The sequence below is a fragment of the Amblyraja radiata genome, chromosome 20 (genome assembly GCF_010909765.2).
Source record: "Amblyraja radiata isolate CabotCenter1 chromosome 20, sAmbRad1.1.pri, whole genome shotgun sequence".
In the NCBI taxonomy this organism is placed as follows: domain Eukaryota; kingdom Metazoa; phylum Chordata; class Chondrichthyes; order Rajiformes; family Rajidae; genus Amblyraja; species Amblyraja radiata.
In genome coordinates, this window is record NC_045975.1 from 13,588,456 (window position 1) to 13,608,790 (window position 20,335).

Below are 20,335 nucleotides of genomic sequence, written 5' to 3' on the forward strand. Positions count from 1 at the left end.
GTTTGTCATGTATTACCCTGTCCTTAGATGTGTTGCCATTGAATCAGAGTCATCCAGCACGGAAACAGGCCCTTCATGCCTAACAGAGCCAGTCCCATTTGCCTGCCTTTGGCCTATATCTGTCTAAACCTCTCTTATCCATGTAGCTGTCCAAATGTATTTAACAGATCTGCCTCAAATACTTCCTCTTGCAGCTCATTCCAAATATCCACCTCCTACTATGGAAAAAGTTGCCCCTCGGGCTCTTATTAAATCTCTCCTCTCACCTTAACTCTCTACTCTGGGAAAAGGCAGTGGCTATTCACTTTATCTATGCCCCTCCTGATTGTATAATCGTCTATAAGATCACCCCACAGCCTCTTATTCTCCAGGGGGAAAAAAGACACTTCTTATCCAATCTCAACTCATAACTCAAACCTTCCAGGCCTTATTAACATCCTCGTAAATCTTTTTATGCACCTTTTCCTGGTTAATGATGTCCTTTCTGAGCAGCAGGCAAACCAAGGAAGCGGGGCACTGTGAGAGGGGCAGTACTGAGGGAGCGCCGCACTGTGGGTGAGACTCGGATGATGCTGCGTCTGATCTTACCTTCTTGAGGTTGAGGCCGTGTGAGATGTTATCCGCAGTCAGGAAGGCGGAGACGAGATGTGTGATGGATCCGGCCTCTCCACAGTGAGGGCGGAACTGGAATGTACTCAAACCCCGCTCCCTGCAACACAAAGCAGAGGGGCAGTGGCCCAGCTGAAGGGCAGGGAGCTGGGCAAGGTCCTAGCTGGGTGGGGGGGATCAGTTCCCCCAGTCCTCCTGCCACTCACCAACATTGGGGCAATTAACTCACCGACCCGCAAGTCTTTGTAATGTGGGTGGAAACCGGAGGTTCGGGGAAACCCATGAGGGAGCAAACTCCACGCAGACAGCACCAGAGGTCTGGATTGAACCAGGATCACTCAAGCTGTGAAGTTTATCACACTGAGGGTGGCAGATATATGGAACAAACCGCCAGAGCAAGTAGTTGAGCCAAGTACACGGATGAGACATTTGGATAGGAAATGTCTAGATGGATATGTGCCAACATGTCTCTATGGGAATAACTCGGGAAGGCATCTTGGTCAGCATGGACGTTGGGCTGAAGGGCCTGTTCCATGCTGTATGATTATCACATTCCACTGCTATTCTCCCTTGTCCCCTCCTAACTGCCTGCAGCTGTATTGAGAGAAAGGTGTTTAAAAAAAAAAAATGCTTGAAGATCCCTTTCTACGTGGAATTTATGTTAGTACAGGTACCATAGATAGCATACAGCTTGTTGCATCTCAGCTTGTGTAGGCGACAGCTCTGCCCAAGACCGCAAGAAATTGCAGAGTTGTGCATGTAACTCAGTCCATCACACAGACCAGATCCCCTACCGTAGCCTCCACCTACACCTCATGTTGTATGCGGAGGGGGAGGGGGAAAAGGGAGAAAGAGATGCGAGTCCAGGTGAGGCACGGCAGGGGAGAAGCCGGGGGGGGGGTTTTGTAGTTACTCAGAATTGAGAATTCAATGTTCATACCGTCGGGTTGTTAGTTGCCCAAGTGGAACATGAGGTGATGTTCCTCCAGTTTGCGTGTGGCCTCAGTGGGCAATGGAGGAGGCCCAGGACAGAGGCCTCTCAAGCCAAGGATGAAGGACCGATTTAACTCCTCGCCCTTATATGTATTTAGCTGCATTTTCTCTAACTATACATTCTGCACTCTCTCTTTTTGCACTACCTGTTGTACAGCGCGATTTGCCTGAATTGCGGGCAAAACAATGTTTTTCCACCGTGTCACGGTACAATAATAAACCAATACCAATTCAGTCTTCCTAATAAAATACAATATTTCACTCTTGCGTTAAACCCCAAGCCCCGAGTGTGCCTGACTGTCTCTGTTTTTACACCTCTTGCCGCTTGTGTTCACTTTCGCCCATTGACCACTTCTCCATCAGCATCAGTGTAAGAGTGATACATTGCATTCAGAAAGTATTCAGACCCCTTCACTTTTGCCACATTTTGTTACGTTACAGCCTTATTCTAAAATGGATTAAATTTTTTTTTTTAATCATCAATCTACACACAATACCCCATAATAATAAAGCAAAAGCAGGTGTTTAGAAATTTTTGCAAAGTAATTAAAAATAAATAACTGAAATATCACATTTACATAAGTATTCAGACCCTTTACTCAGTGCTTTGTTGAGGCACGTTTGGCAGCGATTACAGCCTGGTCACCTTGGGTATGACACTACAAGCTTGGCACACCTGTATTTGAGTAATTTCTCCCATTCTTCTCAGCAGATCCTCTCAAGCTCTGTCAGGTTGGATGGGGAGCGTCGATGCACAGCTATTTTCAGGTCCCTCCAGAGATGTTCGATCGGGTTCAAGTCTGGGCTCTGGCTGGGCCACTCAAGGACATTCACAGACTTGTCATGAAGCCACTCCTGCGTTGTCATGACTGTGTGCTTAGGGTTGTTGTCCTGTTGGAAGGTGAACCTCCGCCCTAGTCCGAAGTCCAGAAAGCTCTGGAGCAGGTTTTCATCCAGGATCCCTTGTGGCTAAAGGGATAAGGGGGTATGGAGAGAAGGCAGGTACAAGATACTGAGTTGGATGATCAGCCATGATCATATTGAATGGCGGTGCAGGCTCGAAGGGCCGAATGGACTACTCCTGCACCTATTTTCTATGTTTCTATCTCTCTGTACTTTGCTCCGTTCATCTTTCCCTCGATCCTGACTAGTCTCCCAGTTCCTGCTGCTGAAAAACATCCCCACAGCATGATGCTACCACCACCATGCTTCACCATGATGAGCGGTGCCTGGTTTCATCCAGATGTGACGCTTGGCTTTCAGGCCAAAGAGTTCAATCTTGGTTTCATCATACCAGAGAATGCTTTAGGTGCCTTTTGGCAAACTCCAAGCGGGCTGTCATGTGCCTTTTACTGAGGAGTGGCTTCCGTCTGGCCACTCTACCATAAAGGCCTGATTGATGGAGTGCTGCAGATATAGTTGTCGTTCTGGAAGGTTCTCCCATCTCCACAGAGGAACTCTGGAGCTCTGTCAGAGTGACCATCGAGTTCTTGGTCACCTCCCTGACCAAGGCCCTTCTCTCCCGATTGCTCAGTTTGGCCGGGCGGCCAGCTCTATGAAGAGTCCTGGTGGTTCCAAAGTTCTTCCATTTAAGTATGACGAAGGCCATTGTGCTCTTTGGGACCTGCAATGCTGCAGAAATTGTTTTATACCCTTCCCCGGATCTGTGTCTCGACACAATCCTGTCTCGGAGGTCTACGGCCAATTCCTTCGTCTTCATGGCTTGGTTTTTGCTCTGACATGCACTGTCAACTGTGGAACATAGAAACATAGACATAGAAACATAGAAATTAGGTGCAGGAGTAGGTCATTCGGCCCTTCAAGCCTGCACCGCCATTCAATATGATCATGGCTGATCATCCAACTCAGTATCCTGTACCTGCCTTCTCTCCATGCCCTCTGATCCCCTTAGCCACAAGGGCCACATCTAACTCCCTCTTAAATATAGCCAATGAACTGGCCTCGACTACCCTCTGTGGCAGGGAGTTCCAGAGGTTCACCACTCTCTGTGTGAAAAAAGTTCTTCTCATCTCGGTTTTAAAGGATTTCCCCCTTATCCTTAAGCTGTGACCCCTTGTCCTGGACTTCCCCAACATCGGGAGCAATCTTCCTGCATCTAGCCTGTCCAACCCCTTAAGAATTTTGTAAGTTTCTATAAGATCCCCTCTCAATCTCCTAAACCTTACATAGACAGGTGTGTGCCTTTCCACATAATGTCCAATCAATTTAATTTACCACTAGTGGATTCCAATCAAGGTGTAGAAACATCTCAAGGATAATCAATGGAAACAGGATTTACCCAAGCTCAATTTTGAGTGTCATAGCAAAGGGTCTGAATACTTACGTAAATGTGATATTTCAGTTATTTATTTTTTACTTTGCATAAATTTCTAAACACCTGTTTTTGCTTCTTCTTTCTGGTGTATTGTGAGTAGATTGATGAAAAAAAATAATTATTTAGTCCATTTTAGAATAAGGCTGTAATGTAACAAAATGTGGAAAAAGTGAAGGGGTCTGAATACTTTCTGAATGCACTGTAAATAACACGGAGTCGTCAGTCTATTAGACCATCGTTCTCCACCTCTCCAGCTCCTGCATGTGTTCTTGCCCCAGGCCCTAACCCTGGGGTGCGGGAGGGGGCGAGGTCACTGAGGCCAATTCCTGGCTTCTGACTCGACTCTCATTGAAAGTCATGTTACACATTGTCCAATGGCCCAACTCCTCCATGCCGACCAAGGTGCCTTGCTGAGTTCATTCTATTAGGCTGTGTTTGGCCCATGTCTTTCTGAACCTTTACTGCCCATGTATTTGTCCACACAGAGGAGGTGCCAGGCACACAGCTCTGCCAGGGCAGTGCAGAGGTCATGCCAGGCTCCTTCACTGCCAGGGCAGGAACAGCAGTGGTGCCAGTTCCACAGCTCTGTAGGGATGGGTACAGAGGAGTAACGGGCTCCTGCTCTGCCGGGACGGGTACAGCATCGGTGCTGGGTACCCAGCGAAGGTGGGATGGGTACAGCGGAGGTACTGGGCTCCTGCTCTGTCAGACGGGTCCAGAGGCAGTGCCAGGCCACTCACCTGCGCAGGTTGTTGAGCACCATGATGTTGGAGTACATGTAGTAGAGGTAGTAGCTATAGGAAGGGTTCTGCTCCCGGGTCCATTCCTCGGGGCTGGGGCTCTTGAAGGTGAACATGTGGGCGCTATGCTTCGACTCGTCATCCACGCTGTCAAACCCTGTCACCTGCCGCAGACAACAGCGGGTCAGAGGGCATGGACCCGTCCCACCCTCACAGCCCAGCAGTGGGTCAGAGGGCACGCACTCCCTACATCACCGCCCTGCAGCGGGTCAGAGGGCATGCACTCCCTACATCACAGCCCACATCCATTCCCAATTCAAAATCAAAATTTCTTCATGACTAAAGGGTCGTATAGCACGGAAACTGGCCCTTCGGCCCAACGCATCCATGCTGACCAAGATGCCCCATCTAAGCTAGTTCCCACATACCTACCTCAACTACCTCCTCTGTCAGCTGCTGGAAGTACAGACACCCTGCTACTTTCCCCTCCTCCATACACTCATCCCCATTGCGTTCCCCTCCCTCTCCCCAGTCTCCTTTCATTCATATCCCTCCCTCGGGCTTTACATTCCACTCCTCGTCTCCCCTAATCTGACAGCCTATTTGCTCCTTTTCAACACTTAACCTTTGTTCCCTACTCCACCCATCAGCCTATCACTGCCCCCTCCCCCACAACACCATCCCCATCTCTCCTTTCCAGCTCATTCCCCCAAACTCCGTCAGTCTGAAGAAGGGTCTTGACCTGAAACGTCACCTATCCATCCGCTCCATTGATGCTGCCTGACCTGCTGAGTTACTCCAGCATTGTGTGTTTTCTGATTCTGTTCAGTTTATTCAGCTCTTTGCTGCTACTTAAAATAACAGCGTTGGCAGAGGGATCAGCAGGGAGAGGGGGAGGGGGGTGTTCAGTGGGAAGGGTGGGGATTGAGCAGGGGCAAGGGGTGGAGGGCTCAGTGGGGGAGTGGCAGCAGAAGCAACACACTGCACAGTGTCTACGTACATATTTCAGGAAAAGGTGAAGCTCTCGATTTTCCCTGGGATTTATCGTTGCTTCAAACAGAGGCAGGAAAACATTCTCCAGCATTTTCCCAAAACTGGGCAGGATTTTCTTTGTTCGAAATACGTCACTGGAATAAAAGCAGAAGTTAATTGTTAACCACTGTCTTAGTGTGAGCAGAGAGCTGATACCCACACTGCGGGGTGGGGGGGGGGGGGGGGGGGGGGGGGGGGGGGGTGCTGGGGGAGGGGCGGGGGTGGGGGGGGGGGATGCTGAGGAGGGGCAGTACTACTGAGGGAGCGCCGCCCTGTGATTTTTTATTATAGAAATACTTTCATTCAAAAAATAAAAATAAATATAGAGTATTAACACAATCAAAGACGGCCTATGTTAACAGTTTTACAAACAAACGAACATCAAATTAATGCAACGCCAACTTTATCAACAAAACGCGCAATCGCCTGCGGCAACCAGCGTTCACGGAAGGCCTCCAAAGTCCCCGTGGACCCCACGTGTTCCCTCTCCAGGGGCACGCGGGCACGGACATAGGCCCGGAAAAGGGGCAGCAGTCAACCCCGGTTCGGCCGTCGACCACCCGCTGTCTGGACCCACAAATGGCCATCTTGGCCAGGCCCAGGAGCAGACGGACAGACAGAGAAATCCTCCCCTCCAGGACCTTCATATAGTCACCCCCCAGGGCATCCCAGAAGCCTCTAAGAAACTCCACCATCAGCCCATCCAGGCCAGGAGACTTCCCACCCCCCCCTTGAGCTGATGCCGGGTAGCAGTCAGCTCCTCCAGAGTTAAGGGATCATCGAGGCGTTCAGCCACCTCTTTGCACACTACGGGTAAGCCATCCCACAGGACCCCCGTGCATCCCCACTAGATGTACGCCCGGAGAACAGAGTCCTGCAGAAAGACCGAACCGAGGCACCGATGCTCTCTGGATCTGTGACAGAGGAGCCATCTTCCGCAAGTAACTCCACGAGCTGCCTGCGGGCTCCTCGCCGCTTCTCCAGAGAGAAAAAAAAGGGGGGAGTCGCGGTCCAGATCGTGCAACGTTTGGACTCGCGACTTCACATACGCACCCCGGGACCTCCTAAGCTGCAAGACCCTCAGTGCACCCTTCTTCTCCTGGTACTCCCGCCACTCACATGAGTCCCCACCAGTCCGACCCAGGCGAGACGCCGAGTCGAGTAAGTCGTCTGATCTACAAGTCCCGCCCCTTGGTCGACCCCCTCGCATATTCCTGGCAAAACTGACGGATGTAGGCCTTCCCCACATCCAAATTCAACAAAGTGGTCACCTCCCAGGTTAGGCACGTCTGCATTGTGCTGGCCTTGGGGGCATATACATGAATAATGTGTAACGGCACGCCATCCAGGGGCACGGCCAGATACAACCGGCCTGGTACAATTTCCTGCACGTTGATGATCTCCGGCTGGAAAGATGGGGCCAACAGGAAAGCCACTCCACTCGAATTGGAGTTAAGATGGCTCATGTAGACCCCCCCCCCCCCCTTCCCACTCCAGGAGCCAGGTGGGTTCATCACTAGTCAGTGTGTTTCTTGCAAGAAACTCACCGCATACCTCCCGTCCCTGAGCACCGAGAGTTGGTGAACCTACGGAAAGAGCCCCTGCCCCCATTGATATTCAGGCTGTTCAGTACCGGGCGTGTTGTGGGGGTGTTGTCCAAATATCAGACGAGCCTGCAGTCTACCTATTTGGGTGCCACTGGGAGCACAGTGGGAGGGGCTGTACTGAGGGAGCACCGCATTATGGGAGGGGCGGTACTGAGGGAGCGGTCGAGTGAAGTCCTGGATCCCACGGTTGAACTGTGGAACGTACTAAATGCGAGGAACCTGAATGATCCAACGCACGTTGGGAGAGTAGACGCGGTGATTGATGAACCATCTGGCCAGGTCGACCCACTCACTAGGGGAGCGCCCATAGATGGAGAGCCGGGGCTCGGAGTGCTGGTACTTGCTGTCCTCCAGGTCCCGCGAAACCTCCTGAAGGGAAACACACACAGGACAATTGCATCTCCACACATCTATGCGAGGAGCACCTCACTGAGGTGTACAAAACCACGACGGGCAAGGATAAAGTAAACACGTGGTCTCCTGCCCAGGGTCGAGGATTCAAAAACTGGAGGGCTTTGGGCAAATGAGAGAGTGGTGAGATTTAAGAGGGCTCTCGTGAATATCTTTTTCATGAAGGTAGTCTGTATCTGGAAAGAGCTGCCAGAGGAATCTTAATTTAGTTTAGAAATATAGCGTGGAAACAGGTCCTTCAGTCTGCCTGGGACGACCAGCGATTCTCATACACTAGTCCTATACTACCGTAGGGACTGTATTTACACTTCTCTACAACTTACAAGTTTTACCAAAGCCAATTAAGATATGGAAATGGATTTAATGACAACGTTTAGAAGACATTTGGACATCTATGTATAAGAAGGGTTTAGAGGGCTATGAGCCAAATACAGGCAATGGGACTAGCCCAGTATGCCAATTTGGTCGGCATGCACAAGGTGGGCCGAAGGGCCTGTTTCCATGCTGTGCAGCTTTGTGACTATGACCACACTGATGGCCCAGACAGCAGGGCAGAGTTCACCTCTGCAGGATGTCTATGTATCAGATGGTTCTTGTGACAAGTGTCACACAGACTGACCGCCCTGATTTCAACTCTGCACCTTCCCTGCTGGGATCCACACGCAGGGACCTGGAATTAAGGTCCAGGCCTCTGGGCCACTAATCGGGTGACCTCCCCACACAGCAAACCTCCCTAAATAGGAAGTGTAGGAAGGAACTGTGCATGCTGGTTTACATCAAAGATAGACACAAAATAATGGAGTAACTCAGCGGGACAGGCAGCATCTCTGGATAGCAGGAATGGATGACGTCTAGGGTCGAGACCCTTCTTCAGTCTGGGCGGTGGGGAGTGGTGTGTGGTTGAGTGGAGGTGCGAGTGGGGTGGGGAGTGGGGTGAGGAGTGGTGGGGTGGGGGGGGGGGGGAGGGGGGGGGGAGGGGGGGGAGGGGGGGGGGGGGGGGGGGGAGGGGGGGTGGGGGGGGGGGGGGGGGGGGGGGGGAGGGGGAGGGGGGGGGGAGTGGGGGGGAGGGTGGGGGGGGGGGGGGGGAGGGGCGAGAGAGGGGGAGGAGTGGGGGGGAGGAGTGGGGGGGGTGGGGGGGGGTGGCGGGTGGGGGGGGAGGGGGGGGGGGGGGGGGGGGGGGGTGGTGGGGTGGTGGGGGGTGGGGGGGGGGGGGGGGGTGAGGAGGTGGTGGGGGTGGGTGGAGGTGAGAGGGGGGGGAGGAGTGGGGGTGGGGGGGTGGAGGTGCGAGAGTGGGGTGGGGAGTGGGGTGAGGAGTGGTGATGGGTGGGGTGATGTGCGAGTGGGGTGGGGAGTGGGGTGAGGAGTGGTGGGTGGTTGGGTGGAGGTGCGAGTGGGGTGGGGAGTGGGGTGGGGAGTGGTGGGTGGTTGGGTGGAGGTGCGGGTGGGCGTTGTTTAAGGAGTGGGTGGTGTGGGGCGCGGTGTACTATGGCCCACCTGCGATCGGCAGCCTCCGCTGCTCACTCACCTTGATGATGCGAGCAAAGTACTCGCCCTGCATGTAGTTGTCGGTCTTGAGGTAGAGCTCCCTCAGCTCGCTGGCGCCAACTGGATTGTACTTAGAGTTGAATTTATCAAATCGATGGAAGGTCTGACGGCCCTAAAGGGAAAAGATCAATATTGCAAATTAGCTTTCTCAACATTTTAATCAGTTCACTTCATAAATACAAATACCAGCCCTGGAGCACTAAAGGATACACAGGCCATTCAGCCCTTTGTGTTGTGCCAGCTCTCTCAACAGCCCCGGAAATCCCTGCCGGAGTTTCTCCGGTTCCTGCCGAGTCTGTACCCACTGCAGTCCCAGTGCAGAGCAGCTCAATGAGGGGGCAAACCCAGTCTCCCTACCCTCTCTGAAACCCTACTTTCCTAACATCCTCTCCTCCTTCATCCTCGACTCCCTCCTTGCACCCTCCCCTCCACTGCCTCTGAACTCCCCCCTCTCCACACCAGCCCACCCTTCCTCCTCCCCCTCACTGCACAACCTCTCTACTTCTACACCACTCCTCTTCGCACCATCCCTCCCCCCTACACACCTCCGCACATCCTCCCTCCCTCCTCCAATCCATTACTCCCTAGCACCCTTTACTTAAAACAAGTTCCCATCGGGACGGGATTAGCAGCGCCACACTCAATAGCTACTCCCAAACCCAAGCCCCCTCCACAACAACACCATGGAGCCCCTTCCCCTTGAGGACTACAATGGTTCTGGAATGTATCTCCCCACCACCTTTAGACTTTAGAGATACAGCACTGAAACAGGCCCTTCGGGCCGCGCCGACCAGCGATCACCCCGTATGCGAGCACTATCGTACACACTACAATTTTACCAAAGCCATATTAATGTATAAACCTGCACGTCTTTGGAGTGTGGAAGGAAACCGGAGCACCTGGAGAAAACCCACACGGTCATGGGGAGAATGTATAAACTCCGGACGGGCACTTAACGCTGGACTGGCATCGATCCTACCCCCAGTCGAAGCAGCATTCAGTGTTTGAAGGCACTGGGTCTGTACTCACTGGATTTTAGAAGAATGACAGGGGGGGGGGGCCTCATTGAAACATACAGAATAGTGAAAGGCTTGGATAGAGTGGATGTGGAGAGGATGTTTCCATTTGTGAGAGAGTCTAGGACTAGAGGTCATAACCGTAGAATTAAAGGACAAAATTTCTTTAGTTAAAGGATGGCGAATCTGTGGAATTCTTTCCCACAGAAGTCCGTAGAGGCCAGGTCAGTGGATATTTTTAAGGCAGAGATAGATAGATTTTTGATTAGTACAGCTGTCACACGTTATGGAGAGAAGGCAGGAAAATGGGGTTAGGATGGAGAGATAGATTGAATGATGGAGTAGACTTGATGGGCCGAATGGCCTAATTCTACTCCTATCACTTATGACCTTATAATGGTTACGATAGATACTTTAAATGCTTTAGATATGGTGAACAGGGAGGAAAGACTCACAGCGTGCACGTCAAGCGAATCGACGGTGAGGTCGTAGGGGTCCATGTTGAGGCTGGCAAACAGCTGGCGGAGGGTCATCTTTTGGCCCTTCTTCTCCTGGACCACTCGATCGGGCTCCTTCTTGTTGGTCTCCTGGATGAACCTGAGCAGGTGCTTCTGACTCATGCAGGCGGCTGCGTGGATGTGTGTGTCCACCTGCCCACGAGTGGTCACAGTCATTGACATCAGAACATCAATCACTTTACCCCAACAACAACAACAACGACCCCTGGCCTAGTGTTATCGTCGTACATCACGGACAAAGGCCCTTCGTCCCACCTTGTCCAATTTTATCCAATTCCAGGTCGCCTCTAACAAACCCTCCCCAAACCCCGCAATCTCTCTCCCTCCCTTTCTTCCCCCTCCACCATTTCTTCCACCCCCCCTTTCCCACCTGGACTCCCATTTATTTCCCACCTCCAATCTCCCCCCCCCCCCATCCCAACCCGCCCCCGCCCACCTCCACCTCATTCCTGCTACTTTCCTACCTCTGGCTTCACAATCCGCAACTCTTCAAACCCATCTCACACCTTCTGTTATCTCTGCCCTTTATTCCAATCATCTATCTATCAACCCCCCCCCTCACCTGTGTCCACCTATTATCTGCCACGCTTTGTCCCGCTTCTTCCCTTTTCCATCTTTTTTCTCTCCCCTGCAGTCAGTCTGAAGAAGGGTCTCGACCAAAGATCCTATAGCAATATCCTTCACTATAGGATCTTTGGTCTCGACCAAAACGTGTCCATGTTCTCCAGGGATGCTGCTTAACCCGTTGAGTTACTCCAGCACTTTGTGTCCTTCTGACCAAGTTTAACATCCTTGGCCAGTCCCGTTGGCCAGCATTTCCCTCATAACCCTCTAAACCCGTCCTATCCATATCTGTCCAAATGTCTTTTAAATGTTTAACATTCACATTCCAGGTCATGTCCTCAGCTGGAATTTTCTCCGCTTGACTGCGGGTGGGGTCTGTCTACTTCCCATTCCTGCCACACGGAATGTCCACACTCCAGACAGAGCAGGGATAGTCACTGGGCTGTGAATCAGCCTTGCTTCACTCTGGACGAGTGTCAGTGCTGCCTTGGTAATTCTGGTGCTGACCAGATATGGTACAGGCAGTGTATCAACCTTCATTCCAATGCTATTGAGTCACCTTCAGGTCACTCTATCTACAATCCCCTCACACTGCGAAAACATTTGGTGCCTGTTTGAAGCAACTATTAAATTCTGATCCAGCTAGATGTCTAAATATTTATAATCTTGCAGTAATCAGTTTACTTATTTTGGTCTAGAAGCTGGATTTTTATTTTCAGTGCCTGAAACCGTTCCAGTGGCCGTATAACATGTTCGAGTTCCAATCTGGATCCCTCGGTTACTAACCATATTAACCCCCTTTCCCACTCCCACACCGACTTATCTGTCCTGGGCCTCCTCCATTGCCAGACTTGATGTCGTTGGATGAATAGCCCCCTTCCTTCCGCTTTGGTAGTTTATAATGCAATGGTATGAATATTGAATTCTCCAACATCAGGCATTAATCCCTTTCCTGCTCTCGCTTTCCCCTGAAGATAGACCACAAAATGCGGGACAGGCAGCATCTCCAGAGAGAAGGAATGGGTGATGTTTCGGATCGAGACCCTTCGACAGACTGTCTGAAGATGAGTCTCGACTGTTAGGTGCACAGAAGTGGTCTCGACCCGAAAAGTCACCCATTCCTGCTCTCCAGAGATGGTGCCTGACCCGCTGAGTTACTCCAGCATTTTGTGTCTATCTTCGGTGTAAACCAGCATCTGCAGTTCCTTCCTGCGCACTCTCTTTCCCCTGCGCCCACTATCCCACTCACACTGCTCCTTTCCACTCCTCCATGCACTCATCTCTCAGTACCAAATATCCTTGTATTGCCCCCTCCAGCTTTACCTTTCACTCCTCCTCTTCTCTCCTTATCTGACACCTTTTTATCCCCAATCTCCAGCCTTTTGTCGCTCACTCCACTCAAATCTCTCCCCCTGGTTTCTGAGCCAGTGAAATCTGTGTTTTTTCATTCAGAAAGATCTCACACTGTTCACCATCAACCTGCAGAGTGTCGGCAGACACAAGCCCTGATGATGCCTCTGGTAATCCTCGTTCCCACTGAAGCTCCCGGGACTTGGCTCCGTCACCCACAAGGTCAGGGACGGTGGCAGCTTCTCCAGCCTGCCCTCCTCACCGACGTCACACTGACCCCCGGCTCACCTTCCCACTTTATCTCCATAATCCCTCCATCCTCTTAGTGCCCAGCGACTTCAGCCCTGTGCCTTGAAAACGCTCACACACTGAGCAGCCACCGGCCGAGGATTCCAACGAGTTCCACTGCTGGAGTAACTCAGTGGGACAGGCAGCATCTCTGGGGAGAAGGAATGGGTGACGTTTCGGGTCGAAATCCTTCCTCAGACCTAACAGTGAAGTAATGTCTTTGTTCTCAGACGATTGGCTCTGTCAGCCGACTGTCCCCCTGGTTCCAAAGTCCAAACTTACAACCACTCAGCCTCTTGAATCAATTGTGACCTTCTTATAACTGAACAGAATGGAAACAGGCCCTTCAGCCCACCATGCCGACTAAATTTGCAGTCTCATCTGCCTGCATTTGGCCCACAGCCCTTAATCCTTCCTATCCACATGTAGTCCACATGTCTTTTAAATCACAATTGTATCCACTTCTATTGCTTCCTCTGGCAGCTCGTTCCAATGAAGACTATCCCATGAAAAAGTTGTTCCTGAGGACCCTCTAAAATCTCTCCCCTCTCACCTTAAGCTGACAACCTCTAGTTTTAGAATCCTCTACCCGGAGAGCATTCACATTATCCTTGTCCCTCAAAATCTTGTACACCTTAAAAAGGTCACCCTTCAGCCTCCTACGCTCTGAAAAATGTTCCAGCCTGTCACAACCTCTCCCTATAACTCAAGCCCACACATCCACGCAACATCCAAGTGAATCGCTTCCAACTTAATGACATCCTTCCTGCAGCTGGGTGGCCAGAACTGCACTCAGTACTCCAAGTGTTGTCTCAGCAATGATGATGTGGACACCGTTCTGGTAAACTCTCTTCTGCACCCTCTCCAAGGCCTCCACATCCTTCCCATAATGGGTGACCAGAACTGTCACACAGTGTTTCAAATGTGGCCCAACCCAAGTCCTATAAAGCTGCACACGACTTCCTGACTCTTGTACTCGGTGCCCTGACCGGTGAAGGCAAGTGCACCAAACAGCTTCCTTACCACTCTGTCTACTTGTGTTGCCACATTCATGGAGCTATGGCCTTCGACCCCAAGATCCCTCTGTACATCAATGCTGTTAAGGGTCTTGCCATTAGCTATGTAATTTCCCCTTACATTAGGCATCCCAAAGTGCAGCACCTCACACTTGCCCGAATTCATCTCCATCTGTCATTTCTCTGCCTATATCTGTAAGGGATCTCTATCGGGCTGGACATACTTCCTCACCATTTGTCACATGCGTGCTTGAGAATATTCCCACATTTCCTGTTATGTTGGCTGCGGTTTCATTTAGTTTTCGCCCTTTTTGAAACTTCCCCTTTCACTATCAGTAAACAACATGTATTTTGTCCCTTGCTTATATGGATAGGTTGGGTTTAGAGGGGAATGGGCCAAATGCAGGCAAATGAGACTGGACTAGAATGGCAATTTGGATGACATGGCAATGGTGGGCGAAGGGCCTGTCCCTGTGCTACATGACTCCATGCTTTGATCATCCAAAGCCCAGTGAATATCACCCAAACTCCATCTCGCCCCTCTTCACCCGTGTCAGTCTACATCAGATACTCGAAGTCCCCGCTACCCCCCGAATCGGAAAACATCACTCTGCAGGAACAGGCCATTCAGCCCACTCTGTCCATACAGGAAAGTTCTTCAGCCAAACCCTGCACCACACGGGTCCGTGAACCTGCAATGTCAGGGCACAGTGCCGTCCATGTGCGACCTCCACAAGCCCTGGGGACCGGGTTTCCAGAGCCCACCCTCCCGGCCCAGTGACCTGTGACCCAACACTGCTGCTGAGCTCCAACAGTGGTCAGTAGTTGACACTGCCCACGCTGGTGACCAGTGACCATCATTAACCAGTGCTGGTAACTAGTGACCATCACTAACCAACACAGGCCTGTAGTGGTTTCCAGTAACCATTGTTAACCAGTAACGGTGACCAGTGACTATCATTACCCAACGCTGGTGACCAGTGACTATCATTACCCAACGCTGGTGACCAGTAACCATCAATAACCAGCATTGGTGATCAGTGGCCATCATTCTCCAGTACTAGTGACCAGTGGCCATCATTAACCAGTACTAGTGACCAGTGGCCATCATTATCCAGCACTGGTAACCAGCACCCATCATTAACCAGTGACTATCATTAACCAGCATTGGTGACCTGTGACTGTTAATGACCAGTTGTGGTTACCAGTGACCATCATTAACCAGTACTGGTGACCAGTGACCATCACCAACCTGTGCCGGTGACCGGCGCAGTGTTCTCCCCGTGTGTCTGGGACCCTCACCTTGCGGACATTGTAGAAGTCTCGGTGCGGCACGCCCTTCAGCTCCCGCAGCTCCGCCATCTCGTTCAGCATCTCGTGCAGGTCGAACTTTGAGCCCAGGAAGTTCAGCCTCCGGTGGCAGTAGGTCTTCCTGTGGGAGGAGATACAGGATCAGCCGGACCGAGTTGCAACCAGCAAACCCCAGGTCCCCCAGTGCAGGCACGGGGTCAGTCCTGGCTACGGCCGGCACCGTTGCAAATGGCCATCGTGACCTCGCCCATCTCACCCACCCACACCGTGTCCCACCTCGGGAAGACCAGGTGAGTGATCGATCATAAACACAACAAGTGGGGAGCAGTGGTTTGTGGAGGACAGGCATAAATCCTTCAGACCAGGTGAGAGGACTAACTGCGTGGTGGGCAACGTCAACAACCTAGCCAGAGGACAGGCATGGGAGGAGGTAGTTCAGCACAATCGAGATAGTACAATTCTCCCGTCAGCCCTCTCTCCAGGGACCAGCCTCTTCCCCATTGACACCATCTACACTTACGCCTGCCTCAAGGAAGCAGCAAGCATAATCTAGGACCTTTTCTCCCCTCTCCCAATCAAACAGAAGATACAGAAGCACAAATCGCTAGACTTACTGGACATTCCTCCCATACGCTAGGGTATAGTCGCAATTTTCCTAAACTCAATGGTTTAATGATACTTTATTGTCACGTACCTAGGTACAGCAAAAACTCTTATTTGCACGCAGTTCAGTAAGCCTTACTAACACATAGGTACAATCATACAGAAGACCAAGAGTGTCGGGTGGTAGATTACACTCAGACACTATACAAGAGTCACCGCGTTCCTGACACCATTTTGTGTGATTCAAGTCCATAGTTGTTAAAAATGTAATGAGTGTTTAAAATATCACATGGACTGAAAACAGAACAATGAAATTCTTAATTGCTGCAGTTTAACAGGTCTGTAACCACAATACTCACAGGTAACACAATAAACAAAAAAAAAAAGGCTCAATAAATTAAAATAAAACCACAACATTATTGCAAAACAAGTATGTCAACTTAGCTTGGCCATAGAAGCCCAACCTATCTCACTGCGAGAGTTTCCTCTGCCACAGTTACGCTACAACGCTGTAACACTATATTCTGCACTCTGGTCTTTTTCTCTGTGCAGTACCTGTTATATTTGTACATGGCTTGATTGTACTCTGACTTGACTGGATAGCATGCAAATGTTTCACTGTATCTCGGTACATGACAGTATTAAACCCAATACCTGCAGCTTCCCCTCTCACCAATCAGCCCCTGGGTCCTTCTGGCCATCACCACCACTCTCTGGGTAACACACATTTTCCTCCCACTCCTCGATGAGTGTTTTACCACCAGATTATTGCGCCATCAGCCGGGGGCGGGGGGTCTCTGCACCCACCCGCGGTGAACCAGCCACCGTCTCACGATCGGCGGGCAGTAGTCGCGGACTACAAGGCTCCCGTCCCCAGAACCTGCCGAGAATGGAGGGCAGGTCCCAGGGAAAACAACGGGACCAGGTCAACACCAGACTCGGTGACAAGGCGGGGACACAACAAACGCCGACGTCTGTGCCAACGAACAACTTGCTGGTGGGACTCAACGGGCCAAGCAGCATCCGAGGAGGAAGGAGAGGTCGACGTTCGGTGTCAGGACCCTGCTCCAGGGACGAGAGCAGAGAGGGGAGGTGGCTGGGGTAAAGAGAGGGGGATGGGGAAGGTTTTCACGGTATGTCGGTACATGTGGCAATGAGGAGCCAACACCATTGGGACGTCGAGCACCCAGACAAGCGGCCATGGGCGTGGAGATGTCACTTACGTGGGGCCGTCAGCAATCAGCGCCAACACGTGGCTCAGGTCCAGTGTGAAGGTCTCCAGGTCAGGGTACGGGAGGTTTTTAGGCTCTCCCTGCTTCAGCATCTCATTACTCTCGTAAACAACGATTACGCCTTCCTTCATCTTCGTCACGTACTCCAGGTTCTCCGGAGCGTCGCTGAGGTCGTACGGATCCTCCCCGTCCCTGGGAGGTGGGTGGATGACTGGCCCAGGGGAGCATGGAGCAGTTAGACACTTCCACAGACGTCCAGCCTTCAGAGTTTAGAGATACAGCGCGGAAACAGGCCCTTCGGCCCATTGAGTCCGCACTGACCCATGATCACCCAGTACACCAACACTATCCTGCACACTAGGGACAATTTATACATTTCTGCCGAAGCCAATTAACCTCCAAACCCATACATCTTTGGAGTGTGGGAGGAAACCGGAGCACCCGGAGAAAACCCACGCTGTCACGAGGCGATAACGTACAAAATCCACGCAGCCAGCACCTGTAGTCAGGGTCGAACGAAGGTCTCTGGCACAATGATAAGCACGGCTTCAGCTCGCAATCATTCCCATAAATTGCAGCCCGCTGGGATCTGAAACCGGAGCCATGGGTTTGGGATTACGGAACACTGGGACCATCGGAGGCTCTAATTCATCACACAATGGCCAGGCCCCGCTGTGCACCCAACCCAAGAGGTGATCTCACCCGGGCCTCAAATGTGGATGAAGCCTTTTATGGAGCACAGAAGAAAAATGAAAATAATGGGCACTGTGTACAATTCGGGTAACCCCATGACAACAAGGGTGTGGTGGCTATGGAGAGGGTGCAGAAGAGGTATTCATAATGATGCCTGGATTGGAGGATATTAACTAAAATAACAGGTTGAACAAAATGTTATTTTTGCTCTGGAATGTCGGAAGTTGAGGGACGTACTGAAAGGTATGAGAATCGTAGACAATCAGAACCATTTTTCCCTTGGGTGGAAATGTCAATGCTTGGAGGGCAGAGCATCATGGTATAGAGGAAGTGTGTTTAAAGGAGATGTGTGGAGCAAGTATTTTTTTGGCGGGTGCCTGGAACATGCTGCCACAGGTGGAGGTGGACATGTACTAGTGATGCTTTTTGCTGGGCACATATTTAGCAAGGAATGGAGGGATATGGATTACATGCAGGAATGGACATGTTTATCTTGGCTTCATTATCAGGCACAGACACTATGGGCATAGTATATGCTGTACTGGAAGAATGTTCTATATTCTAAATGCTAGATGGAGACACTTTGCCCTCAGACACCATCTCTGAGATTGTAAACGTTTCAGGTTGTGAAGCAACCCTGGGTCAGAACCCTTTGCCCAAGAGGCTGGTGCAGGCACCCACTCCCGTCCCCCTTTCCTCAGCCCACAATCCAGTGGGAAGTCACTGGGCTGGGATCAAAGGATGAGCCAGTAGGGAAATGGTGTCGAGGTACAGGTACAAGGATGTAAGGGTGGGATAGAAGGGCTGAGTGGCCTCCTCCTGTTCCTCTGTCCGGCCAGTTGTGCTGTAGGATAGGGCGACGCAGCTGCTCCTGAGGGAGTGGGGCTGAGAGCAACTCGTGTTCTCCCCAATGATGGAGAGGGTGACCTCGGATACTCCTTTCATCGGCCGTTCACAATCACCTGCTTCCTACCGCACAGCCAGCTGCAAACATCTGGGAAAGGTGATCGGGCAGAAAGCCAGCTGTTTGCCGTGCCCGCCCGCTCTGCAATGGATCCACCACCTTCTCATCCCGACCTCCCAATGTTCCCATCTCACAACTGTAACATGACATCCTAACTTGTATACTCAGATCCCCGACTAATAAAGGCCAGGGTGACAAAAGCCTTCTTCACCAAGGTATCTACTTGCGATGCCACTCTCATGGAACCATGTACCTGAACTCCTGGATCCCTCTGCTCAAAGACACTCCCCAGGGACCAACCGTTCACTGGGAAAGGTCCTGCCCTGGTTGACTTCCCAAAACGATCTGCTGCACACACTCTCCCCCACAGCACAATTCTGTTGACTTACCGGGCAAGACCTCGTCTTCCTCCAGCCACTGGCCATTTTTGGTGGAGCGCATGTACTGTCCCGTTATTCTGGGGAAGGTCTGGTAGGCCAGGCGCATATATTTCTCCCGAATGAACAAAGCTTTTATCAGCCCCTTCGCTGCATGTTCATAGTCGTCCACGGTTATCTGGAGTAGACATCAGGAAGAACCGCTGTAAACCCTGGGTGTCTCCGCAGTACTCCCTCACCCCACCATCCCAACCTGCCCTCCCACGAGAAAAACTCATTGACAACTCGTCCTCCCCCATCATCTCAGCACCTCCCCCTTACCCCACCCCCGGCCCCAACCCCGTCCCTACCTCTCCTTCCCCTGAACCCCCTCCTCCCTGTCTCTGCCCCCTCCCCCCCACACCCCTATCCCTGCCCCTCCTCCCCTGGCCCATAGAGTTCTGGACTGTAGGATGGATTGTTACTTATTATGCCCCCGTCCCACTTAGGAAACCTGAACGGAAACCTCTGGAGACTTTGCGCCCCACCCAAGGTTTCCGTGCGGTTCCCGGAGGTTGCAGGTGGTTGCCGGAGGTTGCAGGTAGAGGAAGGAGGTAGGGAGACTGACAAAAACCTCTGGGAACCGCACGGAAACCTTGGGCGGGGCGCAAAGTCTCCAGAGGTTTCCGTTCAGGTTTCCTAAGTGGGACAGGGGCATTACAGTGGTAGGGAGAGGCAAAGATTTGGAGAGTCATAGATGGAGACAGAATTGTTCAGTAGAGACAACTCGCCAATGCCGATCACCATGCCCCTTCAGGTACCTGTCCCGACATGTCTGCAATGTTGTTACTGGTTCTGCCTCCGCCATCATCCCTGGCAGCTCTACCTTTAAACCTCCGCCCTCTCACACTCCACCTTCGGGTTTCAGACACCCCACCCCCACCATGGGAAACAGACTAGCTGCTCACTCAATCTGCGTCACCCTCCATTTTATAAACCTCTGTCAGGTCACTCCTCAGCCTCCTATTCTCCAGGGAAAATATCTAAATATGACTGGTCTGTCTAGGGCTAGATGTATATGGTATTAATGCAGGCTAATATGTGGGATATTGTTTTGTTTTAGTTTTACTAATGTAGCATGGAAACAGGCCC

At 51.5% G+C, this 20,335-nt stretch overlaps 1 protein-coding gene across 2 annotated transcripts in view; it reads right to left on the minus strand.

Annotated features, from left to right (window-relative positions):
- Window positions 1–20,335, minus strand: part of ampd3 (adenosine monophosphate deaminase 3) — a 34,118-nt gene that overhangs the window by 4,928 nt on the left and 8,855 nt on the right. For both annotated transcript variants that reach the window (XM_033038868.1, XM_033038867.1), the window contains exons 4-12: window positions 19,217–19,382; window positions 17,162–17,381; window positions 15,327–15,456; window positions 10,744–10,938; window positions 9,253–9,384; window positions 7,522–7,685; window positions 5,678–5,804; window positions 4,678–4,841; window positions 589–709 (exon numbers count right to left, since the gene is read on the minus strand). In XM_033038868.1, the coding sequence (XP_032894759.1) occupies window positions 589–709; window positions 4,678–4,841; window positions 5,678–5,804; window positions 7,522–7,685; window positions 9,253–9,384; window positions 10,744–10,938; window positions 15,327–15,456; window positions 17,162–17,381; window positions 19,217–19,382 (1,419 nt within the window). The remainder of the gene's footprint in view (window positions 1–588; window positions 710–4,677; window positions 4,842–5,677; window positions 5,805–7,521; window positions 7,686–9,252; window positions 9,385–10,743; window positions 10,939–15,326; window positions 15,457–17,161; window positions 17,382–19,216; window positions 19,383–20,335) is intronic.